We start from the raw sequence: 26,446 nt of genomic DNA on the forward strand, positions 1-26,446 counted from the left end.
ATGACCTCCAAGTATCTCGCCTGTCAAATACGCAGTGGTGTCCCTTTGTAAGGGCAGAAACCATGAATATTGGGAAGAACTGAAATCCATTCTGGGAAGGTTTGGGGGAGTTGGGAAGAGCTCACTGTCTCTTAGATCTAATTTTGACTTGCATTTGGTTATTCAACCTGTAGTCCCATGAGTCCCATACCCAGACTCATGCCCACTAAGACATGAGTCTGACAGTTCAGAAAGTGAGAGGGCTGGGCTGGTGGTGTGGGCTCTGAGGTCCAAGAATGAGGCACAGGCAGGCTTCACTCCTTGCCATCCATGATTTTAGGTATCATAAGGCCACAAACTATTGACCAAGGACCTCAGCTCAACCCTCATATACATATGGGGAAACTGAGGCTAAGAGAGGTCAGGGACTTGCCTGATGTCACAAAGAGAGTCAGTAGCTGACTTAGAACTCAAGGCCTCTTACTCCCATTCAGGAGTCTGATACCTGTACCTAGGTGCCTTAGGTAAGTTCCTGAAGTTTCTAAGACCCCACTGAGTTTGAGGGAGACCCTGAGTCAGGCCTAGAACAAGGGCTAATTAAACATGTATCACTATTACTACATGGATGCTGTGCTGGGCTGCAGGAATCCTCATTCATGACTGAAGAGCCTGTTCCCAACACTCATAGCATCTCTGCAGGAAGATAGCTCTCAGTTGTGTCTTCTTTGGGAATTGTTTTTGCCGAAGAGAGTAACCTGGATCAGGCCATTCCCCCTTCCCAGGAGACCCACATCCAATGGTTGAACAGTGCTTGGGTACAAAAGACCAGCCCTGGCCCTAACACAAGATAATGCTAAAGAGGTCATCCCAGTTTCAGAGTGCCCGTTGGGGCTGGCTGAGGCCATTCTTGAGCCTATATTGTGGCCCAACATCTCTCTCTGCCCAGTTCTTTTCTTCTTCAGGCCTTGAGCACAAAAGCATCCCTAATGAACTTCCTGGGTGCTAATCTCCATATTAGAGTCTGCTTCCCAGGAATCTGTCCTGCCACACTTGGGTTGAATTACAATCATAATCAAGAAGCCAGATCTTGAGAAGGACTGAGGTCAGGTGGCTTCAGTCATGTCAGGGGAGCAGCTGAAACAAGATGGGTCAGGAGGTAAGGCACAGACTCTGAACCTGGAGATCTGGAGTCCTGCCTCCCCCTAGCAACCATCTGCCCTGCTGTAATCTTGCCTGCAAACCCCTAAATAGATAAGGGAGGGGAAGAGTATATGTGATTATTGCTGTTCCAAACTTTCATCTTTTGTCCCTGTTTAAAAACCAGACTGGACTTCCTGGTGGCCCAGTGATTAGGAATCTGTCTGCTAATGCAGGGAACATGGGTTCGGTCCAGGAAGAGTCCACATGCTGCAGGGGAGCAACTGAGCCCAAGTGTGCCATAACTGTTGAGCTGATGCACCTACAGCTTATGCTCCACAACAAGAGAAGCCACCACAGTGAGAAGCCCATGCACCGCAACAGAGAATAGCCCCGCTCCCTGAAATAGAGAGAGCCTAGTCAAAGACTCAGAAACCCCGGGTCAGACTCAGCTTTTACCCTGGAGGATTCTGAGCAGAGGAATGACTTAATTTGCCTGTGTTTAAAAGGATTACTCTGGACCCTTCCCTGACCTCCACAGCCCCAGTCCACACTGCTTTCCCCTCTTCTCTCCTCCCACTCCCTCCTCCAGCTCCAAGTATTGAGGAGTATCCTCGTGGACCTAGGGCGGGGGTTGGCGTGGGCGGGGCGGGGGGGGGGTGGAGCGGAGGAGGGGTGGAGCGGGGGCGGGGGGGGGGGGGGGGTGCGTGGGATCTTTCCACTTATCACCAGAAGGGGGCGCAGGGTAGCAAATGCTATGTCAACCATGGAGGGAAAAACTTGGAGTTGAGGGGGGAAGCAGGGAATTTGGAGGCAAACTTAGTTCCTTATTAGGGCTTCCCTCGAAGCTCTGTTGGTAAAGAATCTGCCTGCAATTCAGGAGACCAGGATTTGATTCCTGGATAGGGAAAATTCCCCTGAAGGAGGAAATGGCAACCCACTCCAGTATTCTCGCCTGGAGAATCCCATGGACAAAGCAACCTGCAGGCTACAGTCCATGGGGTTGCAAGAGTCTGACACGACTTTACCACCACCACCATTAGCCCCTTCTTGGCTTTGCAGACCATTTGTTTGTGGCAATAGCTTCATTAGTCCTGCCTGCTACAGGGCTAAGGGGGAAATTCTCCTGATGCTCTCAGAAGTGGCCGGCTGCAGGGGAGCCTGAGGTGGATTCTTTTGGAGGAAAAAGAGACAGAGACCCTGAACAGATGACCCACTCTTCCCCCACCCCTGCCACCACATGGCCAGTCCCTGGCAGGGCTGGGAGGTGAGCCTTGGTGTCCTGGCTTCCAGCCTATTGTACTGTCTACACCTCAGTCCTTCCAGCCAGGGTTAAGGCATTTGCTCCACAGTTCAATTATTCTTTCAGCTACAAGATGTAGGGCGGGTACAGGAGGAGCAGGGGCGAGGAACCTGGAGGTGAATAAGCCTGGGTCCCTGCCCCGAGGGAGCTCTCAAATGCTTATGGAGATAAAGCATGAGACAAGCAGAGAACACTGTGGGCAAGGCATGTCAGATCCAATCAGGGTTGAAGTTGGCACCTGCATCCTGAGGGCGACTTATGGGAGGAAGTAACCCGTCTGTCCAGTTTGAGAGAACCTTTTCTGATAGACTTCCTTTCCCTGAGGGGAGGGAGTACTTAGGGTGGAGGGTGTAGAGTGATGGAGAGGAACACATTTTGACAACAATGCTGACCCCATCAGAATGATGAAGGGCTGGTGGGGAAAATTCTAGGGTGAGGGGAGGAACTTGTTGGCTGGTGTCATTCCTCAGAGGTATCACCCCTCTCCCTGAATGGACAGTCCTTGCTGCTGCTAAAGCTCCCTATTGAAAACCTGAGGCTGATCACCACTTGTCTGTGGAGGTGTCGGGTTTCCTCGAAAAGTCTGGTTATAGAGATTTCTTTAGAAGTTGTGTTTGTGATGATCTCATCTTGGGAAATGAGGAAAGGAGAAGAGATGCCAAATACGTTATTGTGCTGAAAGCCCTGTTTTAAGAAAACAAATGCAAGATTGAATGCATTCGCCACTGCCAGCCACAAACGTGGAAAAAGCAGTTAAGCCAATGAGGAGTAATGCCCCACATTTGATGTGGGAATCTTGGGTGAGGCGGGAGGAAAGCCTGGTTTCCATCAGCGGTGTGAGTGGGGAGGCAGGAGCCCTGTACGAGGACTGAGCCTTGGTCACTGGCTGGAGCTGTTGCAGCTCACATAGTCTGTCTCAGTTGTTTTCCCGGGAGCAGGGACCCAATGGAGACCTAGCAGTTCCCAAGACATGGTCCAAGAGTGGTCACTTCCATCACACACTGTATTTCTCCCAAAGAGAGGGCCACTGGGACTGAGAGAAGGCAGAGAGGGGAAGGGGGGCAATTGTGACCCAGAAATTAGGGATGGACATCAAGAACTGGCAGGTTAAGAATGACCCATCAGGGTGACTTTCCTGGTGGTCCAGGGAGTAAGCAGGGAGTCCGGGTTCCATCCACGGTCAGGGAACTAGATCCCACACACCAAAACTAGGAATCTCACATGCGGCATCCAAGATCCCCTGTTGCCACAACTATGATCCAGTGCAGTCAAAATAAACAAACAGGACTTCCCTGGGGGTACAATGGGTGGGACTCTGCTTGCCAATGCAGGGGACGCAGTTTCCATTCCTGATCTGGGAAGAGTCCATGTGCCACAGAGCAATGAGGCCCACAAGCCACAACTATGGGAGCCCGTGCTCCTAGAGTCTACGCTCTGCAACCGGAGAGGCACCACAGTGAGAAACCCTGTGCCTGGCAGCCAGAGAGCAGCCCTGCTCACCGCAGCTAGAGAAAGCCAACGAAGACCCACCAAAACCAAAATTAAATAAATTTAAAAATCTGTTAAATGAAGGACTCATCAAGGAGGATTGGATGAATCGTTCTCATCACTGGGGCAGTGACACTTTTCCTTGTGTCCCCACCAGGTCTGGGACTATGATAAGATGTCCTGAAGACGCCCAGGCACACTGTTTCAAGCCCAACTAAAACCAAACAGCAATGTTAATACCTACGATTTAACACCTGGATTGAGATAAGGACTGCTGGATTTCAAGAGGTTTATCCACCGTCTTCCTTACAAGGATCTCCATTGCTGACTTTGGATGCTGGGCCCTTTGTTCTCTGTGCCTTATTCGTCCAGCTGGAAATCTTTCTCTTCCTCTTCTGTGCTCTCTTCTCTGAATGTCATAGGTCAAACCTAACAGCGGGGCCAGGGTGAGGGCGCCCTATATGAGGCACTTATGACGCAACTTGAAGGAGGTGCTGGCTCTCAGGGTCATGCAAGGGCTAAGTGATTTGAAGTTATTAGAACAAAACAACTCCCAATGTCATGACAGATTTCCCCTGGCATTATGGTGCAGTTTTTAATGTTCTTGTTTTGTTCTTTAATTCTGGCCCAAACTTCCTGTTGGGAGGACAACCCTGACCCTCCAGCAGCAGGACACAGAATCTGAGATAGATTCCTAGGACTGGGAACACTGTAAGCCTGGGCTACAGAGAAGGAAGGGGGAGCTGAATGGCTCCACCTAGGACAGATAATGAAGAAGGGATGGTGGGTTGGGTGAAGGCAGATGGTTATACAAGCCTGGTTAGGGTGTGTGTGTGTGTGTGTGTGTGTGTGCACGTGCGTGTGTTGGGGGAGAAGTGTTCCTGGATGATCCTCCAGCAAGGATCGGTTCCTCTGTTTTTTTAGGCTGTTCCTGTTACTTTGCTGGCCAGAAGCTTCCAGCTGGAAGTATTTGAATCTAGACACCCGAAAAGTGAATGTGTTAGTAGCTCAGTTATGTCTGACTCTTTGCGACCCCACGGATTATAGCCCACCAGGTTCCCCAGTCCATGGCATTCTCCAGGCAAGAATACTGGAGTGGGTTGTCATTCCCTTCTCCAGGGGATTTTCCCAACCCAGGGATCTAACCCAGGTCTCCTGCATTGCCAGCAGATTCTTTACTGTCTGAGTCACCAGTGAAGCCCAGGCACCTGAAGTCTACTCTAATACCCAAGTGCCAGAAATAAGAAACTTTCTAGCAGGAACCTGCAGTGTACCATGTTCAGCCCCATACTGGATCTGCTTATTCAGGGAAATGGAGTTGACTTAGTCTGGGCTGGCTGGCCTGCTCCAGATGGCAGCCCTGGGAACCCTAAATGAGTGGGTAGGGAGGGTTGGGAGTTGTGGCCTTTGCCAAGATATCAAGGACTTGAGGCCTGAAAACACAGACAACTCAGGGGGTGATGTGCAACAATCAGCCAGAGTGAGGGAGGCCAATGCCAAGACACTGGTGTCACAGGGACCCTCAGGGAAAAAATGCTAAATGGGGCCTTAAACCCCCACTTCAAAGCCAGGTTAAGGAATCCAACTGCTGAACTTAAGAGTATTCAGACAGATGCGGGAGACATCTGTCCTTTTGTATGTCAAAGGAGGCAAAAGGAAGTTGTTTTTGAGTTTCACCATGAACTCAGAATTTCTGTCCTGGGGAAACTAATAAGAGGGTCAGAACACCCCCTCCCTTTGCCAAAATGGTAGTCTGATGTTCTTTACAGGTATCCTGGGGAGGACAAGATTATGGAAGGTCACCATTCCTCTGTTATGAGCATGGCCCCACCCATCAGAATAAGACCCAGTTTCTCCCTCGGTCAGTCTCTCCTATCAGGAAGCTTCCATAAGCCTCTTATCCTTATCCGTCAGAGGACAGACAGAATGAAAACCACAGTCACAGAAAACTAACCAAACTGATCAACTCAGTGAAACTATGAGCCATGCCATGTATGGCCACCCAAGATGGACCAGTCATGGTGAAGAGTTGTGACAAACGTGGTCCCCTGGAGAAGGGTATGGCAAATCACTTCAGTATTCTTGCCTTGAGAACCCCAAGAACAGCATGAAAAGGCAGAAAGATAGGCCACTGAAAGATTAACTCCCCAGGTCAGTAGGTGCCCAGTATGCTACAGGAGTTCAGTGGAGATATAACTCCAGGAAGAATGAAGAGATGGAGCTAAAGCAAAAATAAAACCCAGTTGTGGATATGACTGCTGATGGAAGTAAAGTCTGATACTCTAAAGAGCAATATTGCATAGGAACAGGGAATGTTAGGTCCATGAATCAAGGCAAATTGGAAGTGGTCAAACAAGAGATGGCAAGAGTGAATGTCAACATTTTAGGAATCAGTGATATAAAATGGGCTGGAATGGGTGAATTTAACTCAGGTGACCATTATATCTACTACTGTGGGCAGGAATCCCTTAGAAGAAATGGAGTAGCCATCAGAGTAAACAAGAGTCCGAAATGCAGGACTTGGATGCAATCTCAAACACGACAGAATGATCTCTGTTCGTCTCCAAAGCAAGCCATTCAATATCACAGTAATCCAAGTCTATGCCCCAACCAGTAATGCTGAAGAAGCTGAATTTGAAAGGTTCTATGAAGACCTACAAAACTTTTTAGAACTAATACCCAAAAAAGATGTCCTTTTCATTATAGGGGACTGGAATGCAAAAGTAGGAAGTCAAGAGATACCTGGAGTAACAGGCAAATTTGGCCTTGGAGTACAAAACAAAGCAGGTCAAAGGCTAAAAGAGTTTTGCCAAGAGAATGCACTGGTCACAGGAAACACCTTCTTCCAACAACACAAGAGAAGACTCTACACATGGACACCACCAGATGGTCAATACCGAAATCAGCTTGATTTTATTTGCAGCCAAAGATGGAGAAGCTCTATACAGTCAGCAAAAACAAGACCAGGAACTGACTGTGGCTCAGATCATGAACTCCTTATTGCAAAATTCAGACTGAAATTGAAATAAGTAGGGAAAACCACTGGACCATTCAGGCATGACCTAAATCAAATCCCTTACGATTATACAGTGGAAGTGACAAATAGATTAGATGTGATAGACAGAGTGCCTGAAGAACTATGGACAGAGGTTTCTGACATAGTGCAGGAGGCAGTGATCAAGACCATCTCCAAGAAAAAGAAATGCAAAAAGGCAAAATGGTTGTCTGAGGAGGCCTTACAAACAGATGAGAAAAGAAGAGAAATGAAAGGCAAAGGAGAAAAGGAAAGATATACCCATTTGAATGCAGAGTTCCAAAGAATAGCAAGGAGGGATAAGAAAGCCTTCCGCAGTGATCAATCAAAGAAATAGAGGAAAACAATAGAATGGGAAAGACTAGAGATCTCCTCAAGAAAATTAGAGATACCAAGGGAACATTTCATGCAAAGATGGGCACAGTAAAGGACAGAAACAGTATAACCTAACAAAAGCAGAAGATATTAAGAACAGGTGGCAAGAATACATAGAACTATACAAAAAAAGATCTTCATGACCCAGATAACCACGATGGTGTGATCACTCACCTACAGCCAGACATCCTGGAATGCAAAGTCAAGTGGGCCTTAGGAAGCATCACTATGAACAAAGCTACTGGAGGTGATGGAATTCCAGTTGAGCTATTTCAAATCCTAGAAGATGATGCTGTGAAAGTGCTGCACTCAATATGCCAACAAATTTGGAAAACTCAGCAATGGCCACAGGACTGGAAAAGGTCAGTTTTCATTCCAATCCCTAAGAAAGGCAATGCCAAAGAATGTTCAAACTACCACACAATTGCACTCACCTCACACGCTGTTAAAGTAATGCTCAAAATTCTTCAAGCCAGGCTTCAATAGTACGTGAACCATGAACTTGCAGATGTTCAAGCTGGATTTAGAAAAGGCAGAGAAACCAGAGATCAAATTACCAACATCTGTTGGATCATTGAAAAAGAAACAGAGTTCCAGAAAAATATCTACTTATGCTTTCTTAACTGTATCAAAGCCTTTGACTGTGTGGATCACAACAAACTGTGAAAAATTCTTCAAGAGATGGGAATACCGGATCACCTGACCTGCCTCCTGAGAAATCTGTAGGTCAAGAAGCAACAGTTGGAACTGGACATGGAAAAACAGACTGGTTCCAAATCAAGAAAGGAGTACGTCCAGGCTGTATATTGTCACCCTGCTTATTTAACTTATATATAGAGTACATCATGAGAAATGCTGGGCTGGAAGAAGCACAAGCTGGAATCAAGATTGCCAACAGAAATATCAATAACCTCAGATTTGCAGGTGACACCATCTTTGTGGCAGAAAGTGAAAAAGAACTAAAGAGCCTCTTGATGAAAGTGAAAGAGGAGAGTGAAAAAGTTGGCTTAAAGCTCAACATTCAGAAAACTAAGATCATGGCATTCGGTCCCATAACCTCATGGCAAATAGATGGGGAAACAATGGAAACAGTGACAGTTTTATTTTAACTCCAAAATCACTGTAGAAGGTGACTGTAGCCATGCAATTAAAAGGCGCTTGCTCCTTGGAAGAAAAGTTATGAACAACCTAGACAGCATATTAAAAAACAGAGACATTGCTTTACCAACAAATGTCCGTCTAGTCAAAGGTATGGTTTTTCCAGTAGTCGTGTATGGATGTGAGAGTTGGACTATCAAGAAAGCTGAGTGCCGAAGAAATGATGCTTTTGAACTGTGGTGTTGGAGAAGACTCTTGAGAGTCCCTTGGACTGCAAGGAGATCCAACCAGTCAATCCTAAAGGAAATCAATCTTGAAAATTCATTGAAAGAACTAATACTGAAGTTGAAACCCCAGTACTTTGGCCACCTGATGCAAAGAACTGACTCCTTGGTAAAGACCCTGAAGCTGGGAAAGATTGAAGGCGGGAGGAGAAGGGGACAACAGAGATGAGATGGTTGGATGGCATCACTGACTCGATGGACATGAGTTTGAGTAAACTCCTGGAGGTGGTGATGGACAGGGAGGCCTAGCGTGCTGCAGTCCATAGAGTCGCAGAGTTGGACGTGACTGAACTGAACTGACTGACTATTCCTCCCTCATTATTGCTGAGTAAGCAGTGGCAACTCAAGGACCAGGCCAAGGGCTGGAGCAATCTGGGGTCAGGGTAGCTGCTCTGCAATGCCTTCAGGAGCCAGGCTCCTTCTGCCTTTCCTGTGCCTCCCTTATTTAGCTTCTGTCTGCATAGTTGCAAAATGGTTGCTTTACTGTTTTGGTTTTGTGTCTGCATTTCAGGCACAGGAGAGAAAGAAGAGTAATTAAAGGCGAAAGGCAAGGTTCATGCCAGCTGAAACTGCTCTTTTCTATTTTTTTAATTGTGGGAAAATATACATAAAAATTATCTTAGCCACTCTTTAAGTGTATAGTTCAGCAGTAAGTACATTCACATTGTTGTGCAGTCAATCTCCAGTCTCAGAACTTCCCTGGTGGCCCTGTGGCTAAGACTCTCCACTCCCAATGCAGGGAGTCAGAGTTTGATCCCTGGTCAGGGAACTAGATCCCATATGCAGCAACTAAGTTCGAATGCTATTACTAAAGATCCTTGCATCCTGCAACTAAGACTTGATACAGTCAAATAAATAAATATTTTAAAAAATCTCCAGTCTTTTTTTGTCTTGGAAAACTGAAACTCTGTACCCATTAAACGATAACTCCCCATTTTCCCTTTCCCAGTCTCAACCACCATTCTGCTTTGTTTCTATGCATTGGACCACATTAATACCTCATAGAGCAGACTTATACAATATTTGTCTTTCTGTGCCTGGCCTTTTTCACTTAGCACAATATCCTCAAGGTTCATCCATGTTGTATCATATGTCAGAATTTCCTTCCTTTTTAAGGCTGAATAATATTCCATTATACACATTACCAGGCTCTGCTGGTAGCTCAGCTAGTAAAGAATCCACCTGCAATGCAGGAGACCTTGGTTCAATCCCTGGGTTGGGATGATCCCCTGGATGAAGGGAATGGCTACCCACTCCAGTATTCTGGCCTGGAGAATTCCATGAACAGAGGAGCCTGCCAGGCTACAGTCTATGGGGTCCCAAGAGTTGAACACCACTCTGTGATTTTCACTTTAGTGTAATTTAGTGAAAGAGCAACTTTCACTAAATACACATTACCACATTTTATTTATCCATTCATCTATCAAAGGACACTTGCATTGCTTCTACCCTTTGGCTATTATGAATAATGTTGCTATGAACATGGGGATGCAAATATCTCTGAGACCCTAATTTCAATTCTTTATGAATCTATACCCAGAATTAAAACCGTTGGCTTCTATGGTAATTCTATCTTTAGTTTTTTGAGGAACAACCATGCTGTCTTCCATAGTACCAGCCCTTTAACAAAGGGCTTTCCCTGAAGCTCCAACCAGTGAGTTTCACTTCCATCTCATTGGCCATCTTAGATCATGTGGCCACCTCTGGCTGCAAGGGAGTCTGAGAAAGGATGTATTTTTAATTCGGCACAGGACACACATTCCCTGACCTGAGGAGATTTCTGTGTGCTGGGATGGTCCAGGTGTTTATGTCCAGGAGCAAGTGTCTGAGTCACAGCTGAGCCTGTCCTAGAGACACTCCACTTATCCCCTGCCCACAGTGTTTGCCCTTTCTGGGGGAAATCAACACCCTCTTAAGGCACTGCTGCAGGAATGTCAGCCACTACTTGTTTCCATCCCTCCTGAGCTGTTCTCTCAAGCAACAATTAAAGTCTTCCCACCAACCTCTACCAAGTGTAAACTGCCCTGTGCTGTTCCTTCACTGTCCATCACAGCTAAGTCGTGCCTTCCCTGCCGGACTATAAATCCTCTGGGACAGGACCGGTGTTACCACCTTGGGGCACAAAGCACAGGGCTGACTCCTGGTGGAGGGACAGAGAGCGAATTCCTCTAGACCAGCTCTAAGTCCTGCAGCAGGTCTCCCGGATCTCGCAGCTCAGGGGCACCTCTCCATGGGATGCTTCTCCCCTAGATTTTGGGGCCTAATAAGGGCCACTCATCTCGAGAAGAACCATGAAGTCAGGCCCAGGCTATACAGGACCTGACAGGGCAGGGAGCAGCAGGGAAGGGAGGCTGATGACCTTCAAGCACTCTGGACCAGATGGCCTGCCTTGAACCCCCAATCTCTGCCCCATCCCTAGGAGCAATCACACAGACACCAACACAGACACAGCCACTCTCAAACTTACTTTCAGATCACATGTGCACTTAGATGCAGAGTTACACATGTTCACAAATAGACACACCCATGCATCACTCACACACACACACACATACTACAATTAAGTTTGAATTCAACATTTAGATTCAAGGAGGGCAAATCTTAGTTCCTCCACTTAATGGTTGGATATCCTTAAGTAAGTTACCTCTCTCCTTGTGCCTTAATTTCCATATTTGTGAACATGAGGATAATATTAATAATAGCATTTACCTCACTGAGTTGTGGGCTTTCCTGGTGGCTCAGATGGTAAAGATCTACCTGCAATGCTGGAGACCTGGGTTCGATTCCTGGGTTGGGAAGATCCCCTGGAGGAGGGCACGACAACCCACTCCATTATTCTTGCCTGAAGAATCCCATGGACAGAGGAGTCCGGCAGGCTACAGTCCCTGGGGTCACAAAGAGTCGGACATGACTGAGCGACTTAGCATAGCACTGGGTTGTGAAGATGAAATTAGATAAAGTGGTAAAGTGCTTAAAACAGTGGCTGACAGAGATGCGTACGTATTCACACACATTTCCTAAGCCCTCTCCCATTTTGTGGCTGCCACTTGGTGGTGGACCTAGCTGTAAAACAACGCAGGGGTTCTTTTATCTCTCTGAGGCTCAATTTTCCCACCTGTAAAACAGGAATAATATTACCTTCCTGGTCCAGCTGCTTTGAGGATCTAAACAGGCCCAACGTGGAAAACTCCTAGCCTCCTCTCTGGCCCACAGAAGTCTGCTGCACGTTAACTATTACTGTCGGTAACTGATGGAGAACAGGTCAGAGAACAGGTGCAGGGGCGGGATGTGCCAAGGCAAAGGCCTGACCCCCATCACCCTGCAGGCTGGAGGTCCAAGCCTGATCCAGCCCTATCTCCTCCCAGGCTGGAGTTGAATCCTGGAAAGACAGAGCCTCAGATCAGGGTCGGAGGTGGTCAGAGCTGTCCCATCTTTGGGAGCCTGGGGTGGCCACTAGCCTGGCATGGGGCTGGGGGCAGGGCCAGCCTGGTGGCTGTGGGTGGAAGGAAAAAAGGAAAACCAGCTCAGTGGAAATTACCCTGCGGTTGGCTCAGGCGCCCACGACACACTGTATTTATAGAGAGCTCCCTGCCGCTCTTAATGCCTCACAGTCGAATTAACCCTTTCCAGGCCGCGGTACCAGCCTGGTGCCAGAGGAGAACACTGGACTGGGGAGTCAGCCAGCCAGATCCGAGCTCTGGCTCTGCTGCCAGCGGCCTGGAGCAGGACCCCGGGGGGCCGATGACCGTCCAGCTATCCCCTAGCAGAAAATACACTCCGGATCTTGGGAGGGTGGGGCACGATGGGGGGTGGGCGGGGATCAGACTAGCACCCCTTTACCAGCGCGCCCGCATGGGTCTGGACCCGGGGCAGGGGCGGGTCCCGGCCGGTGCCCTGCCCAGCAGGCGGGCTCCGGCCTCGGCCCTAAACCGCGGCCGCGGGGCCAATCCGGCCTCTGGGGCGCACCCGGGCCGCCTTTCCGGGCCCGCGGCTTCCTCCAGCCCGCCCCGCCCCTCGGACTCCCGAGGCCGCCCCCGGCCCCCATTCGGGCCCGGCCTCGCGGCGGCGGCGGCGGCAACTCGGCAGCGCTCCGCCGCGTCCCCGAGTCCCGGGAGTCGGCGCGGCGCGGTGAGTGCTTGCGTGGCGGGCCCGGCGCTGGTCGGGGCGGCCTTTGTCTGCGGCCGAGCCCGGCCCCGGGCCGCCGGGCAGCGGGCCTGCTGCAGGACGGCTGGAGGGCGGTGAGCCCCCGCCCTCGCAGGGCGCCCCCGCCCCAGCCCTCTCCCCGTGTCGGGGCTGGCCGCGGCGCCGGGAGCACGTTGGACCCCGGATCTGGGGCCCGGAGGCGGCTGGGGCTGCCAGAATCCAATCCCGCCCCCAGCCCTGCCTCCCCTTCCCCTGGCCGGCGGGGCCTGAGCAATGTGGGAGCTGCCCTCACCCGGGAATCCGCTCGAGGAGGAGGCTGGGCGGGAGACTGTGACCGCGGAGGCCCTGGGTGTGCACGGGAACAGAGGCACATCTGTCATTGTGTTGATGATTCTGGAAAGCTTCACTATCTGGAAAGCCGCTGTCTAGAGCTAGGAGTGAAGCGGAGTCTCCCCGGGGCCCTGTAGAGGAACACACCCTGACCTGATCACCAGCTCTGAGGAGGGGGAGCTGCCAGGGAGAGGAGGGCCAAGGGTTGGATAGGGGGCCCCATTCTGCTTGGCCCAGAGAAATGGAGTGGGCGACTGGAGACTTCCATGTGTAGCAGTGGGCATGCGGGAGACAGATTCAGAGAAGGACAGACAGGGACGGCTGGCCTGGGTGAAGGGATGAATAGGTGTGTGGGTAGGGGGCAGAGCACAGGGAGTAGGGATGGGACATTTGGGGCTTGGGAAATCTCAGGGAGATGATGGGTGGGGTGGGATGGAGAAGAGGTGGAAGACGTGGTGGAGGGAAGGTGGGGACCCAGGGTGGAGGCCCAAGTCCTCTGTTGCTGCTTAGCTAGCGAATTGGCAGGTTTGGGGCCTAAGGCAGTGAACTGCCAGAAAAGGGGATTTATTTCTAAGCCAAACCTAGCCTAATGAGAAATGCATGATGGATGACTCAGATATGGGATCTATCATTGAGGAAAACAGTAAGCAAATAGGAAAGCAAAACCCATTGGAGAGTTGAGAGGGTTTGTTTGACTTAATTGAGAAAAACTACTTAGGTTCAAATTGGATGTAGATAATTATAAATGAGTCTGATTTCATCGTTAAATGAAGGCCCTAGGTCTTTTTCTTACATGCCTGTCTTTAGCAATTTGCTTCTATATTAGAAAGTAATGAAGCTGTTCTGTTTTTAAGAGAGTTCTTTATTTAGTTCAGCCTCTTCTGTGACTCCCTCTTGCCTCCCAGAAGTTCCTAGGAAATCTGAGGCAGTGCAGCCTTCTGTAATTTCGAGGTCTGCACACAGGTGGGTGCTTTTGGAGACTGAGGGAAACTGAAGTCTAAACTTGAAATTGAACCCTAAACATGTCCAGTTGGTTGGTCTGAGTGGCAGAGCTCTGAGGCTGTGTGTATGAGTGGTGGCTTATATTTCCAGCTCTTTTGGAAATGGGAGTAATTTGGGTGAGTGTATTTTTCTGATATTTAGAGTTCCTGAGATTAAATGAATACTTATGTTAATCATTGATCATGGAAATCTTTCTCCCCTGTGTTATGCACATCACAGTCTGACCTCTTGATGTTAGTGACATTTTCCTTCATGACTTCAGATCAGCGCTGTGAACATCCATTTTTGCACTAAGGGGACTCTCAGGGGAGTGAGATTTGCATTAAGTGGCTTCAGAGATGCTTGTATTGGTCCCATGACTGATCTTGGAGTTCTTTTCTCTCTTCCGTGACATCACTGGTGGTTTCTCCTGCCTGCTCTCAGTGAGCTTTCCAATGTATTCCAGACTCCTGTGTTGCAAGAAATTGGACCATCCAGCTTGTTAGAGATAGGAGTGTTAGTTGCTCAGTTGTGCCTGACTCTTTGCAACCCCATGGACTGCAGCCCACCAGGCTCCTCTGTCCATGGGATTTTCCAGGCAAGGATACTAGAATGGTTTGCCATTTCCTTCTTCAGGGAATCTTCCTGACCCAGAGATCGAAGCAGGGTCTCCTGCACTACAGGCAGACTCTTTACCAACTGAGCTACCAGGGAAGCCCAAGAGATGGGAAGCCTACCTTAAAACAGGACTGAGGATGAGAAGGGGTTTTGGGAATTGAGGACTGATTTTCCTCCCTGTCCTTGGCCCTCTGCACCTCTGCCCGGCACCTGATAGAAGCAGGTTGACTGGCTGACTGAGATTCTCAGATAGCTGGGTCAGAAGCTGGAATGTCTGTGGAAAGGACAGTTATAGAAGTGCTGTCCCTTCTGTGGAGGCTGTGTCCTTACTCTTTTGAAGTTGACTTTTGAACTGTCCTGTGGGAATTCCTCTATCCTTAAACTTTAACCTGCTCTGGAGTCATCAGTCTTCATTCTTTGGTGTAGGATTTGGGCTTGACACTGAGATGAGCAATATAGTTCAGGATCAGAGACTGAGTATGATCACAGAGCCAGAAGCTGAGATGCCACAGCACTCAGAAAGTATTGTAGACACGTGTCTGGCCTGTTGCTTGCCACTTCTTGGTTGGGTTTGTGCTATGTGAGGAAAAATGACCCAAGTCCAAGCGGCCCCTGAGATGAACACCACCCAGGGCCTGAGCAGTGGCCCTGAGTCATGGGGTCAGGGGAGGAGGAGGAAGGGCAGGCAGGATGATGTCACTGCCCATGAGCTTATCCTCTGAGTGGGTTGGCCATTTCCACTCCTGTCCATTTCCCACACCCCTAGGGCAGGAATGACAGGAAGGTCCACTGGCAAAAGAGGGAAGGCAAAGTCAGGGCCAAAAGAGGACAAGAGTGTGGGAACTGGTGATCTTGGAGAAATTTCCTTTGGTCTCGTTGGTCAGAATGGATCACACATCTGTACATATAGCCTGACAGAGGAGGCTCAGTACAGAGGATCCAGGAGGCCTTCTCCCCATGCCCATGGCAATAATAACAAAAGTAGTCATGATCCTTACCACTGTTGGCGTGCTTTAAACGCTTTCTGTATGTCCTCTTATTTTATCCTTACAGCAGCTCTGTGGGGTAGGCATTGCTTCCCCCCTTTTTATGTAACCTTCACCTGCCACCCCCAGTTCTGCCACCCCTGTGGAATAAGGTTCCAGATAGGAGCAGTGGGTTTTCAGGTTTTGGGTTGTAGGGGTGTGCTGGATGCTTAATAGGAATCATCTTGTTTCATCATCATAGCTGTCCTGTGAGGTAGGGAGTCGTTAGCTCCATTGTACATATGGGTAAACTGAGGCCCAGGAAAGGGAAATCACATGCCGCAAAACATGCAGCTGGCAAATGCTGAGGCTCGGTTGCTGTCTCCTCCAGGAGCTGGCTCTTTCTGCCACTCTGGAGGCATACTCAGCTGGAACCTGGTAAGATGTGCTAAGGGTCCCTAGTAAGATGTGCAAGGCAGAGAGGATTCATCTGGGGAACTGGGGAGATGGCAGACCTGACCTGGGTGTCCCAGACTAATGTCCTTGCAGCGCAGTTGGAACCACTGTGACGAGTTCTTACTGTTCCAGAGGCCTCAGCACACTAGTGCCTTTCAGGAGCCCCTCTCAGTTCCGGCCAGTGCTTCCGGCCAGCTGCCCCCATTATCCCTCATTCTCCCAAGAATGGATGCTTCCTCCACACCCCTAATGCCTTTGGGCCTTTGGTCTTCCCAAGACTTAGGGAGGGCATGTTGGAGGGAACTGCTGGGAGTGGGGATTGAGAAACATTTTTGGGGGGAGCCTTGGAGCAGGCCTCTGGGAGGCAGGACTTCCAGGTAACCTAAAGTCAATGTAGGCTCCCCAGAACTGGATGTCTCATGGGAGAGATACTGAAATATGTGGAGGCCTTGTACAAAGGGGTATGTAGCAGCACGGGGGCTGTGTCCTGGAGGAGGAAGGGGGAGAGGACCAACAGGGATGAGCCAGACACAGAGATGGAGCCGAATTGTGATTTGCTGCTTTGGAGTTGGGGTGCTGGTGGAGTCCTAGGTGCAAAGAGGGGCCAGAGAAAGAATAATGTTCCCAGGGATCTGTACATATAGCCTGACAGTGGAGGCTCAGTGCAGAGGATCCAGGAGGTCTTCTCCCCATGCCCATGGCAATAATAACAAAAGTAGTCATGATCCTTACCACTGTTTGGGTGCTTTAAACCCTTTCTGTATGTCCTCTTATTTTATCCTTACAGCAGCTCTGTGGGGTAGGGATTGCTTCCCCCCTTTCAACGATATGGAATCAAATCTCAAAGAGGTTAAGTCATTTATACTTGATCATATGTCTAGCCAGCCTTCGGAGTCAGAGTTTGAGCCTAGGCGTGTCTGCTGTACCTGAGTCTAAGCTGTATGGTGAGGCAGGCAAGAGAGCCTGATGATGGTGTTTAACAGGTGAGGAATTCAAGCCCAGGGGCACCTAGCTGGCTCTTAGTCACCTCTGATGTGACTGATGACTGAGCATGGGCCCCTCGGCAGTCTGAACCCTGTTTCCTAGGCTCAGATGCCCCTTTGTATGGTGGGCATGGAAGTGGGCGCTGGACAGGTCAGCTCCAAGAGGCCTTCCAGCTCTGAGGCTAGGTGGAGCCTGCTACACTCCAGAGGAACCCCTGGAGATCCAGAGAGGCTGGTGCTTAGGTGGAGAGTGGTCTGCAGCATTTTTCTGCCAGGGCAAACCTCTTTCAGGGTAGAAACCTGAAGAATGTCAGGGCAGGGAGTGTTTAGGTAGAACACATCTGGAGTAAGTGAGCCCTTCCATGAGTGAAGTCTAGAAAGGTTTCTGGGAGGGATGAAATTTCCAGACACATCCGGGTGGGCACTCAGCAGGACTCAGCAGAGGTTGGGTGAATGCAGATGTGTGTGGCACGGGCCTGCCAGGACATGACCTGGGATCCGCCCTGCAACTTGGTCTTATGTTCTCTCATGCCTTCCCGTCCTCTCTCCACTCTCCTCCTTCAACTCCTTCCTTCTGGCCAGACCTCTTCTGAGCTAAGTGCAGCCGTCACTTTATTCCAAGGTTCCATGTTTCTGATGGGGTGTGTGTGCGTGTGTATGTTTGTAGCCTCTGCACACACTTCTAGTTCATGCTGCCTTGTCAAGTGGCTGTTGAACTCTGGAAGACGCAAACTCGTTTTGTGGTGGCTCCTTAGCCAGAAGAGGGTGTGAGAAGCAGGCCAGCTGTTGTGGCAAAAGTTACCATATTCTTGAACCCACTGAGCCGTCTTCCTTCTCTCTGGTTTCGCCTCCTCCGGGTCTCAGGCCTTGACTTCAGTGGGGAGAGGGTGCCTCGATGGGGATGGTTTGGCTTGGGGAAGCTGGGGGCTCTGCTCTGTCCTGTTTTTCCTCTTCCTTGTTCTTCCTAAATCCATAAAGGAAGCAGATTGCCGATGCCAAGAAAAGCCTGGCCCCACTCCGCTGGGCTGGCGCTGATGACACACTGCTGTTTTGACTCACACAGAAATCACTTTGAGAAGAAGAATTGATTTCTTCTCTTGGGTAGGATCACGGGGATGGGGAGCACTGCCCAGCAGACAGCCTTGAACACCAAAGGCCCAAACTAACTCATTATCAGGAAAAAGGAAGGCCGTCAGGGTTCCTAGGCAACTCTGGAGACCCCCTAAACTCTTTCGCAGGCTCCCACCCTGCTGTGGAACACCTATACTATTAATATTAGGCCAGGTTTTTCTTAGATAATTTTTCTCAGTGGAGTCCCATAACCATCTTATGAAGGCAGAGTTTAGATTCCTATTTCACACATGAGCCATCTGAGGTTCAGAGAGGATGTTTTCCCAAAGTCACATGTCTAGGAAGTGGCAGAGTCTGGATTTGAAGCTGTGTCTCCAGCTCCAGAGACATCTTCTAAAATGGCAGGGCTCACTCTGTCCACGAGGCTTCTTGTGCTACAGCAGCCCAGTGTGTGATGGTGGTCATAGCGCAGGAAGGGGGCCAGCACCTTCTTTTGAGGGTTAGGGAAATGAAGACCCTGAGAGGCAATGGGGCAGAGCAAGTGGGTGACAGAGCCTGGTCTAAAGCCCGCATAAACATAAATCTTCGATGTTGCTGTTTTCCTTTTTCATTTGTTAATGAACAAAAGAACTAGATGCTTGTTGTCAAAGCAGCAGAAGTGTATCAAAGTAACTAGAAGGTGGAAGTAGATGCTTACCTTCATTCCCATGCTCCAGGGTTGTGTTCACTATCACGCTTCCAGGCCGTTTTTCTAGACAAACATTCATCCATGCATCTCTCTATCTATCTAAATACACAGGCATTCATTCATTCATTGAGCAGTGCTCTGAACACTCATTATGTGCCAAACCTTAGCTAAAACTAAGGATCCAATAGGATAAAGGATCTAATAAATAAAGCAGACATGGTTCCTGCTCAGGGAGGTCTCGGTGTGACACAAGGTAAACAGCAACGCATAACAGGGACATCCATAGAGTGGCAGACCCCCAACCCAGCTTTCCTGCCAAGGTGAACCTCAAGCTGTCATCCGGGAAGAAGGAACTGTGCTTGCAGAGACCCTGTGAGGTAGGGAACAGGGTCTCGTCGTAAGAGCTCTGATGAGGGGCGAATGGGAGGAGGTGAGGCTGGGGAGGTGGACAGGGCTGAACCAGGCAAGACCCTGTAGGCTGATTAGACATCGAAAGTGATGATGTGATGCACTTTTGTTTTTATAGCTGTTTTTCTGGTTGCTGTGTAGAAGTCTGGATGGGCGTATAGAGCTGGGTTGGGGGACAAGAGAGAAAGTGGAGAGACTGGTGAGGAGCCTTTTGTAGTCATGCAGGCAAGAGATGATGGCAGCTTGGCAGACCAGAGAGAGAAGCCGAGGTAGAGGGGAATAGAGAGAGTAAAAATACATTGGGTTGACAAGCTTTTTCTCTAAAGGATCAGAAAGTAAATTGTTTAGGCTTTGTGATTATTGCAACTACTCAGTTCTACTGCTGTGATGGAAGAGTAGTCACAGGTAATGTGTAAATGAATGGAGGGTGGCTGTGTGCTGATGAAACTTGATTTCAGTTCAGTTCAGTCGCTCAGTCGTGTCCGACTCTTTGCGACCCCATGAATCGCAGCACGCCAGGCCTCCCTGTCCATCACCAACTCCCGGAGCTCACCCAGACTCACGTCCATCGAGTCAGTGATGCCATCCAGCCATCTCATTCTCTGTCGTCCCCTTCTCCTCCTGTCCCCAATCCCTCCTGGCATCAGAGTCTTTTCCAGTGAGTCAACTCTTCGCGTGAGGTGGCCAAAGTATTGGAGTTTCAGCTTTAGCATCATTCCTTGCAAAGAAATCCCAGGGCTGATCTCCTTCATAATGGACTGGTTGGATCTCCTTGCAGTCCAAGGGACTCTCAAGAGTCTTCTCCAACACCACAGTTCAAAAGCATCAATTCTTCGGCGCTCATCCTTCACAGTCCAACTCTCACATCCATACATGACCACAGGAAAACCATAGCCTTGACTAGACGGACCTTAGTTGGCAAAGGAATGTCTCTGCTTTTGAATATGCTCTCTAGGTTGGTCATAACTTTTCTTCCAAGGAGTAAGTGTCTTTTAATTTCATGGCTGCAATCACCATCTGCAGTGATTTTGGAGCCCAAAAAATGAAGTCGGACACTGTTTCCACTGTTTCCCCACCTATTTGCCATGAAGTGATGGGACCAGATGCCATGATCTTCGTTTTCTGAATGTTGAGCTATAAGACAACTTTTTCACTCTCCTCTTTCAGTTTCATCAAGAGGCTCTTTAGTTCCTCTTCACTTTCTGCCATAAGGGTGGTGTCATCTGCATATCTGAGGTGATTGATATTTCTCCCGGCAATCTTGATTTCAGCTTGTGTTTCTTCCAGTCCAGCGTTTCTCACGATGCACTTTGCATATAAGGTAAATAAGCAGGGTGACAATATACAGCGTTGATGTACTCCTTTTCCTATTTGGAACCAGTCTGTTGTTCCATGTCCAGTTCTAACCGTTGCTTCCTGACCTGCATACAGATTTCTCAAGAGGCAGGTCAGATGGTCTGGTATTCCCATCTCTTTCAGAATTTTCCACAGTTTATTGTGATCCACACAGTCAAAGGCTTTGGCATAGTCAATAAAGCAGAAATAAATATTTTTCTGGAACTCTCTTGCTTTTTCCATGATCCAGCGGATGTTGGCAATTTGATCTCTGGCTCTTCTACCTTTTCTAAAACCAGCTTGAACATCACAAAGTTCACGGTTCACGTATTGCTGAAGCCTGGCTTGGAGAATTTTGAGCATTACTTTACTAGCATGTGAGATGAGTGCAATTGTGCAGTAGTTTGAGCATTCTTTGGCATTGCCTTTCTTTGATTTACAGACACTGAAATTTGAATTTCATATGATTTTCATGTGTTATGAAGAATTCTTCTTTTAATTTTCTAACCATGTGAAAAGGTAAACCCTGTCTTAACTGGTGAACTGAACAAAAGCAGGTGGTGAGCAGAATTGGGGGTGAGGCTGTAGTCTGCAGATCCCTGAGATATATTTGGGTGTTGGGGATGGCTGTTCTTGGTGATGAACTATAAGGGTAAGAGAAATCAGGGTTCTGACTTGATCTGAGGCGGTGGAGGATGATGCCTTTACGAAGTGGGAAGGGCTGGGGAGGAACAGGTTTGGGGAAGGAATCAAGAGATTGAAGAGGGACGTGTTAAGAGAGATGTGCCTGTCAATCTTTGGAACAGAGATGTTTAGGAGACAGTTGGGCTTAAGTTTGGAGCTCGGATGAGAGGTGTGGACTTGGAGAAGTAAAATTGGGAGTTATCAGCATATAAATGATATTTAAAGCCACAGGAGTGGATGAAATCATCTAGGAAAAAAAATAGTAGAGAGAATTAAGGGGAGGGTCTAGGAGCAAGCCCCTGGGGGTTCAGTGCCAGAGACGGAAGGACCTGCACTGAAATATAGGAGATGGAGAGAGAGGTAGATCTGGGACCGTGGGACCATGCATTAACACAGAAATTAGGTCACATAACTCCCAATATATAATATACTTTATTCAGTGACCCACATGGACTTATTTCCATGTTAGTACAAGTTCTTTTGAAAGGCTGTATGCTATTCCTTTATACAGATGTGCCATAATTAATGTACCCATTCCCTATTGTTTTCCATTTTTGCTGCTGATGTGTTTGAGAATGGAACTAGTGTTTCTGTAAACCAGTCCATACTGACTAGCCCCATACTGGGGCAAATCTTCTGCTGCTTTTTTTGTATCGTCTAGAAGCTAAGAATGATTGGCCAAAAAAATCATGTGATTCCTGAAAATTGTATTCGATTCAATTCCGAGTGTCCATAAAAACACTTCTATTGGAACACAGCTCGCTCATTCATTTATATACTGTCCCTGGCTGCTTTCCTGGGGTAAAGGCAGAGCTGAGCCATTCGGACAGATATGGGAAGGCCTGCACAGCCTCAAATGCTCACTATCTGGACCATCACAGAAGAAATCTGCTGACCCCTGCCTGACTCGATTCTACATCCAGAACCAGCAGTAGGTCCACACACAGTTGGAGCAGGGTATTTTGAGCATCTCCAGGAGGACACAATCTAGCAAAAAAAAACCTCTGATGCCTGAAATTCTACCATTAGCTCTTATTTTGAGTAAACCATTGCCCTTTTAAAATGTCATCCTTTAAAATTCAAACATCCTCAGCAAGGTTAACATTACATATGGATCAATTAATCAAAGGTGGCCCACCTATGGCAGCAATGTTACTTCTCTACTCAAAACCCTTTCTCATCATGTACAAAATCCAAACATGACCTCCTGTTCTAGCCCTGACCACCGGGGAGCGTCAGGTCAGTGTTCAGGGTTCACTTTAGCGGGTTGTCGTGTCTCTAAGGTACCACCAGGTGGTCCTCACTGTATCTTAAAACAGTACTCTGTACTGAACTGCAGTGATTTCTATGCATTTCCCTATTGGAACTCAGGCTCGTGGAGACAGACATAACTTAGTCCTCTGTCTGCCCCCAGTGCCTGCCTACCAGGCACTCCATGAATAGTTCAGTGAATCACTAAATACACAAACCAATGTATAGTCAAGGACTCCTTCAGTTATAGATAGTAGAAACCTAGCTCAAACTGGCTCAAGAGGAAAAAAAGATTACTCATGTATCTGGGCAGTATAGGTGTGCAGCTTGCTTCAGGCCTAGGGACGTACATGTTGTGTTCTGGGCTCTGTATCCCTCCTGTGTTCACCTTTGCCTCTGTGTATTTGTTTGGATCAATTCTTTAGATTGTCCCTGGTTGACAGATTCATTGCCAACAGCCCCAGACCACATCCTCCTTAGCAACCTCAGCAAGAAAGAGTGCTTTCTGAGAGTGCCAGCAGCAAAGCCCTGGGAATTCTCTGATTGGGTGTGGCTTGGCTCACAGGCTCATTTCCAAGCCTGTCACTGAGTGGGGGCAGGGCAGGAGTTCTCCAAGGAGCCAGATCTGGTCCCCAGCTGAGGCCTGAGGCTGGGAGTCAGCCCTACCAGTACCATATGGAGTGGGTTCCCCGCAGGAAATTGGAGCCCTGTTATCAGAATGATCCAGCCTAGAATGAGAGAGGGGCACTCTAGAATAAAGGATGTGGAGCAAAATGTCTAGTGAAGGCAGAGAAGGTCTGCCCAGCATCTATTTTTCTTCTGTATCAAGGAAAGGAAGAGAAGCTGTTAGGAAGGAACCAGAGTTCAGGCCAGGAGGGGAGATGATAATCTGCTTTAATGGGTTTGTCTTCTGGCTCCTGAGATTGCCTGACCTGGTGCTGAGTGAACCTGGAGATGAGATCTCAGAGAAGCTATCAGGGATATTTCAGGACAACTGGGAAAGACAGCAGAGATTGGATGGGGGTGGGGAAGGTGTGGGTTGCAGCATTTCACAGTTTCCTGCTGTGTACAGAATCAATCCAGGACCCCTAATTGACCATAAAGAAGGCTGAGCACCCAAGAATTGATGCTTTTGAACTGTGGTGTTGGAGAAGACTCTTGAGAGTCCTTTGGATTGCAAGGAGATCAAACCAGTCAATCCTAAAGAAAATCAAGCCTGAATATTCATTGGAAGTCCTGATGCTAATCCAATACTTTGGCCACCTGATATGAAGAGCTGACTCATTAGAAAAGACCCTGATGCTGGAAAAGATTGAGGGCAGGAGGAGAAAGGGATGACAGAGGATGAGATGGTTGGATTTTGCAATCATTTAAGCTTCCAAAATGGGTCCCCAGCCCACTCACTGGTCTTTTCCCCCTCTTCCTTCCTTCAGAGATTGAGGGCAGGAGAAGAGGGTGACAGAGGATGAGATGGTTGGATGGCATCATCGATTCAATGGACATGAGTTTGAGCAAACTCTGGAACATAGTGAAGGGCAGGGAAGCCTGGGGTGCTGCAGTCCATGACTGAACAACAACCAACCCCTAGCCACCTCCCTTGCCTCATCTCTTGACAGCCTCTCCTCAGAGTCCCATCTTCCCAGAGTCTATGGGGGTTGCCCGCTCTTCCATGACTTGGCTGGTGCTGCCTCCTTCCCCAGATAGCTGGAATGTTTCCTCCTTTATGAGGTCTCAACTAAGCCTCCCCATTCCTCCATGAACTGCTTGGCCCTCCGTTCCCGTAATACCTGCTATAAACCTGCATCTGTTTGTTGTATAAATGGATAAGCGACTGCTCAAAGACCTGCTGCTGCTGCTGCTGCTAAGTCACTTCAGTCGTGTCCAACTCTGTGTGACCCCATAGATGGCAGCCCACCAGGCTCCCTCGTCCCTGGGATTTTCCAGGCAAGAACACTGGAGTGGGTTGCCATTGCCTTCTCCAATGCATGAAAGTGAAAAGTGAAAGTGAAATCTCTCAGTCATGTTCAACTCTTAGCGACCCCATGGATTGCAGCCTACCAGGCTCCTCCATCCATGGGAGTTTCCAGGCAAGAGGACTGGAGTGGGTCGCCAGTGCCTTCTCTGGCTCAAAAACCTACGACGGGCAGATAACCAGATTTATGGGGACTAAAGTAGATTACAGGAAGAACAGATCGGTGACTTTATCTTGACAAAACCCTGGAACTAATAATCAATTGAGCACTTGAGGAAGAGTCCACCTTCTTCAATTGAGACTTTTTTTTCTGGTTTTTCTCCATGTGATTGGTCCCCCACCAGAAGCAGTGGTACTTTGGGGGTGAGATAAATGGGAAGCTGGGTGAGCGGCAGCACAAGTAGGAAGACTTGGGACCCCAAAACCTTGAATGGTGGACAGACATCCAGGGGCAGACCCTAGTGCTACAGGGCTCTCCTGATTCTGTCCTCTCCCAGAGGACCTTGATGACACAAGAAATAAGGTAAGGAGAAGAGGGTGACCTTTTTAGGTAACACCCATTTGTTCTTTTCTTCATCCACCAAAAAATTACTGAGCACCCCTGTGTACCAGGTACTGTCAAAACAGTAATTCAAAAGATCATGGCATGGTCACAAAACACTGTCTGCACTTAACGCCACCAAATTGTACACTTAAAAATTATTAAAATGGGAATTCTCTGTAGGTCCAGTGGTTAGGACTATACGTTTTCACTCCTAAGGTCCCAGGTTCAATCCCTGGTTGGGGAACTAATCCTATGAGTTGAGGGGTGTGGCAAAATTTTTAAAAAATGACAAAATGGTAAACTTCATGTTATGTGTATTTTACCATAATTAGAAAAAAAAAAAGATCATGGCAGTTGGATACTTAGCTTAACTGGATGAAATATAATAGTAACAAATGAAACATCCTATAAATCTCCACCCCTTCCCTAAATCTTTCAGAGGAGGATAGGAGAGACATGGACCCACAGTAATGTGAGCAAATGACTCTGGTCACTGGCCACAGATTTGACAGTCTGTTGTTTTGGGTTAGTGGCTGGCTGCCCAATATGACTTCTACCAGGGGGAGGAAGACCCAAGACTTGCAGGGCTGATATAAGGGAGGGGGCAGACATGTTCTCTGTGGTCCAAGGGGTCAAATGAGGAATTATATAGGCTGATAGATTTTATCTCAATAAAAGGTAGAGCTTTACATCAATGAGAGCTGCCCAAAAGGTGGTGGACTTCTTGGGAGGTAGTGGGTACCCATCTCTGGGGGGAAGTTGTGGGAGTGGCCAGATAAAGCTTCCCTGTTCTGTTCTTAACTTCTGCAGCTTCTTCAGAATTTGTTCGGGGGGCCTCTTCTCATTCCATTATCTACTCAGTGATTCCCAGCTCTGGCTTCCAAGAGTAGCTCCCACATCCTGTTATGAGCTCTAGCTCTGTGTGTCTAGAAATCTATCATACATTTTCTCATGGATGATCCATCCATGGCTCAAGCCCAGTTGGAATTCTTCTCCCCCATCATTTCCAGGTCTCTCCATCTTCTATGTGTGACACACACGCTCATTGGTTGAAACCTTCAGTACATCCTTGGCTCTTTCACCCCCTACCATACATACAATCACCACGACAAGTCATGACTACCCTTGAAATATCTCCTAAGCTGGGTCCGGGTATCATTGCATGAATCTAATGAGAGAGTGTTCAGTTCACATTTTGAAACACCTATTTTAGATGTGGTTTCCTTTTGCTGTTCTGAGCAGTAGCAATTTTCATGGGGTGGGAAGCGGGAGAAGAGAAGGCGGGAGAGGAAGGAAGGGATGGGTCCCTAAATTAGTCA

The 26,446-nt window shown here is 48.4% G+C and overlaps 1 protein-coding gene across 4 annotated transcripts in view; it reads left to right on the forward strand.

Annotated features, from left to right (window-relative positions):
* The window catches only part of CD276 (CD276 molecule), an 82,430-nt gene that overhangs the window by 34,848 nt on the left and 21,136 nt on the right, over positions 1 to 26,446 (forward strand). Inside the window, exon 1 of one of the 4 annotated variants that reach the window (XM_027971576.3) lies at positions 12,521 to 12,826. The exons of 1 other annotated variant lie outside the window; for it this stretch is intronic. In XM_027971576.3, the coding sequence (XP_027827377.2) occupies positions 12,551 to 12,826 (276 nt within the window). In that variant the 5' untranslated portion in view covers positions 12,521 to 12,550. Of the gene's footprint in view, positions 1 to 12,520; positions 12,827 to 17,102; positions 25,107 to 26,446 lie in introns of those variants that run through there. 2 more of the 4 variants (XM_060418550.1, XM_027971577.3) reach the window with 2 other exon arrangements.

The sequence above is a fragment of the Ovis aries genome, chromosome 7, assembly GCF_016772045.2.
Source record: "Ovis aries strain OAR_USU_Benz2616 breed Rambouillet chromosome 7, ARS-UI_Ramb_v3.0, whole genome shotgun sequence".
In the NCBI taxonomy this organism is placed as follows: Eukaryota; Metazoa; Chordata; class Mammalia; order Artiodactyla; family Bovidae; genus Ovis; species Ovis aries.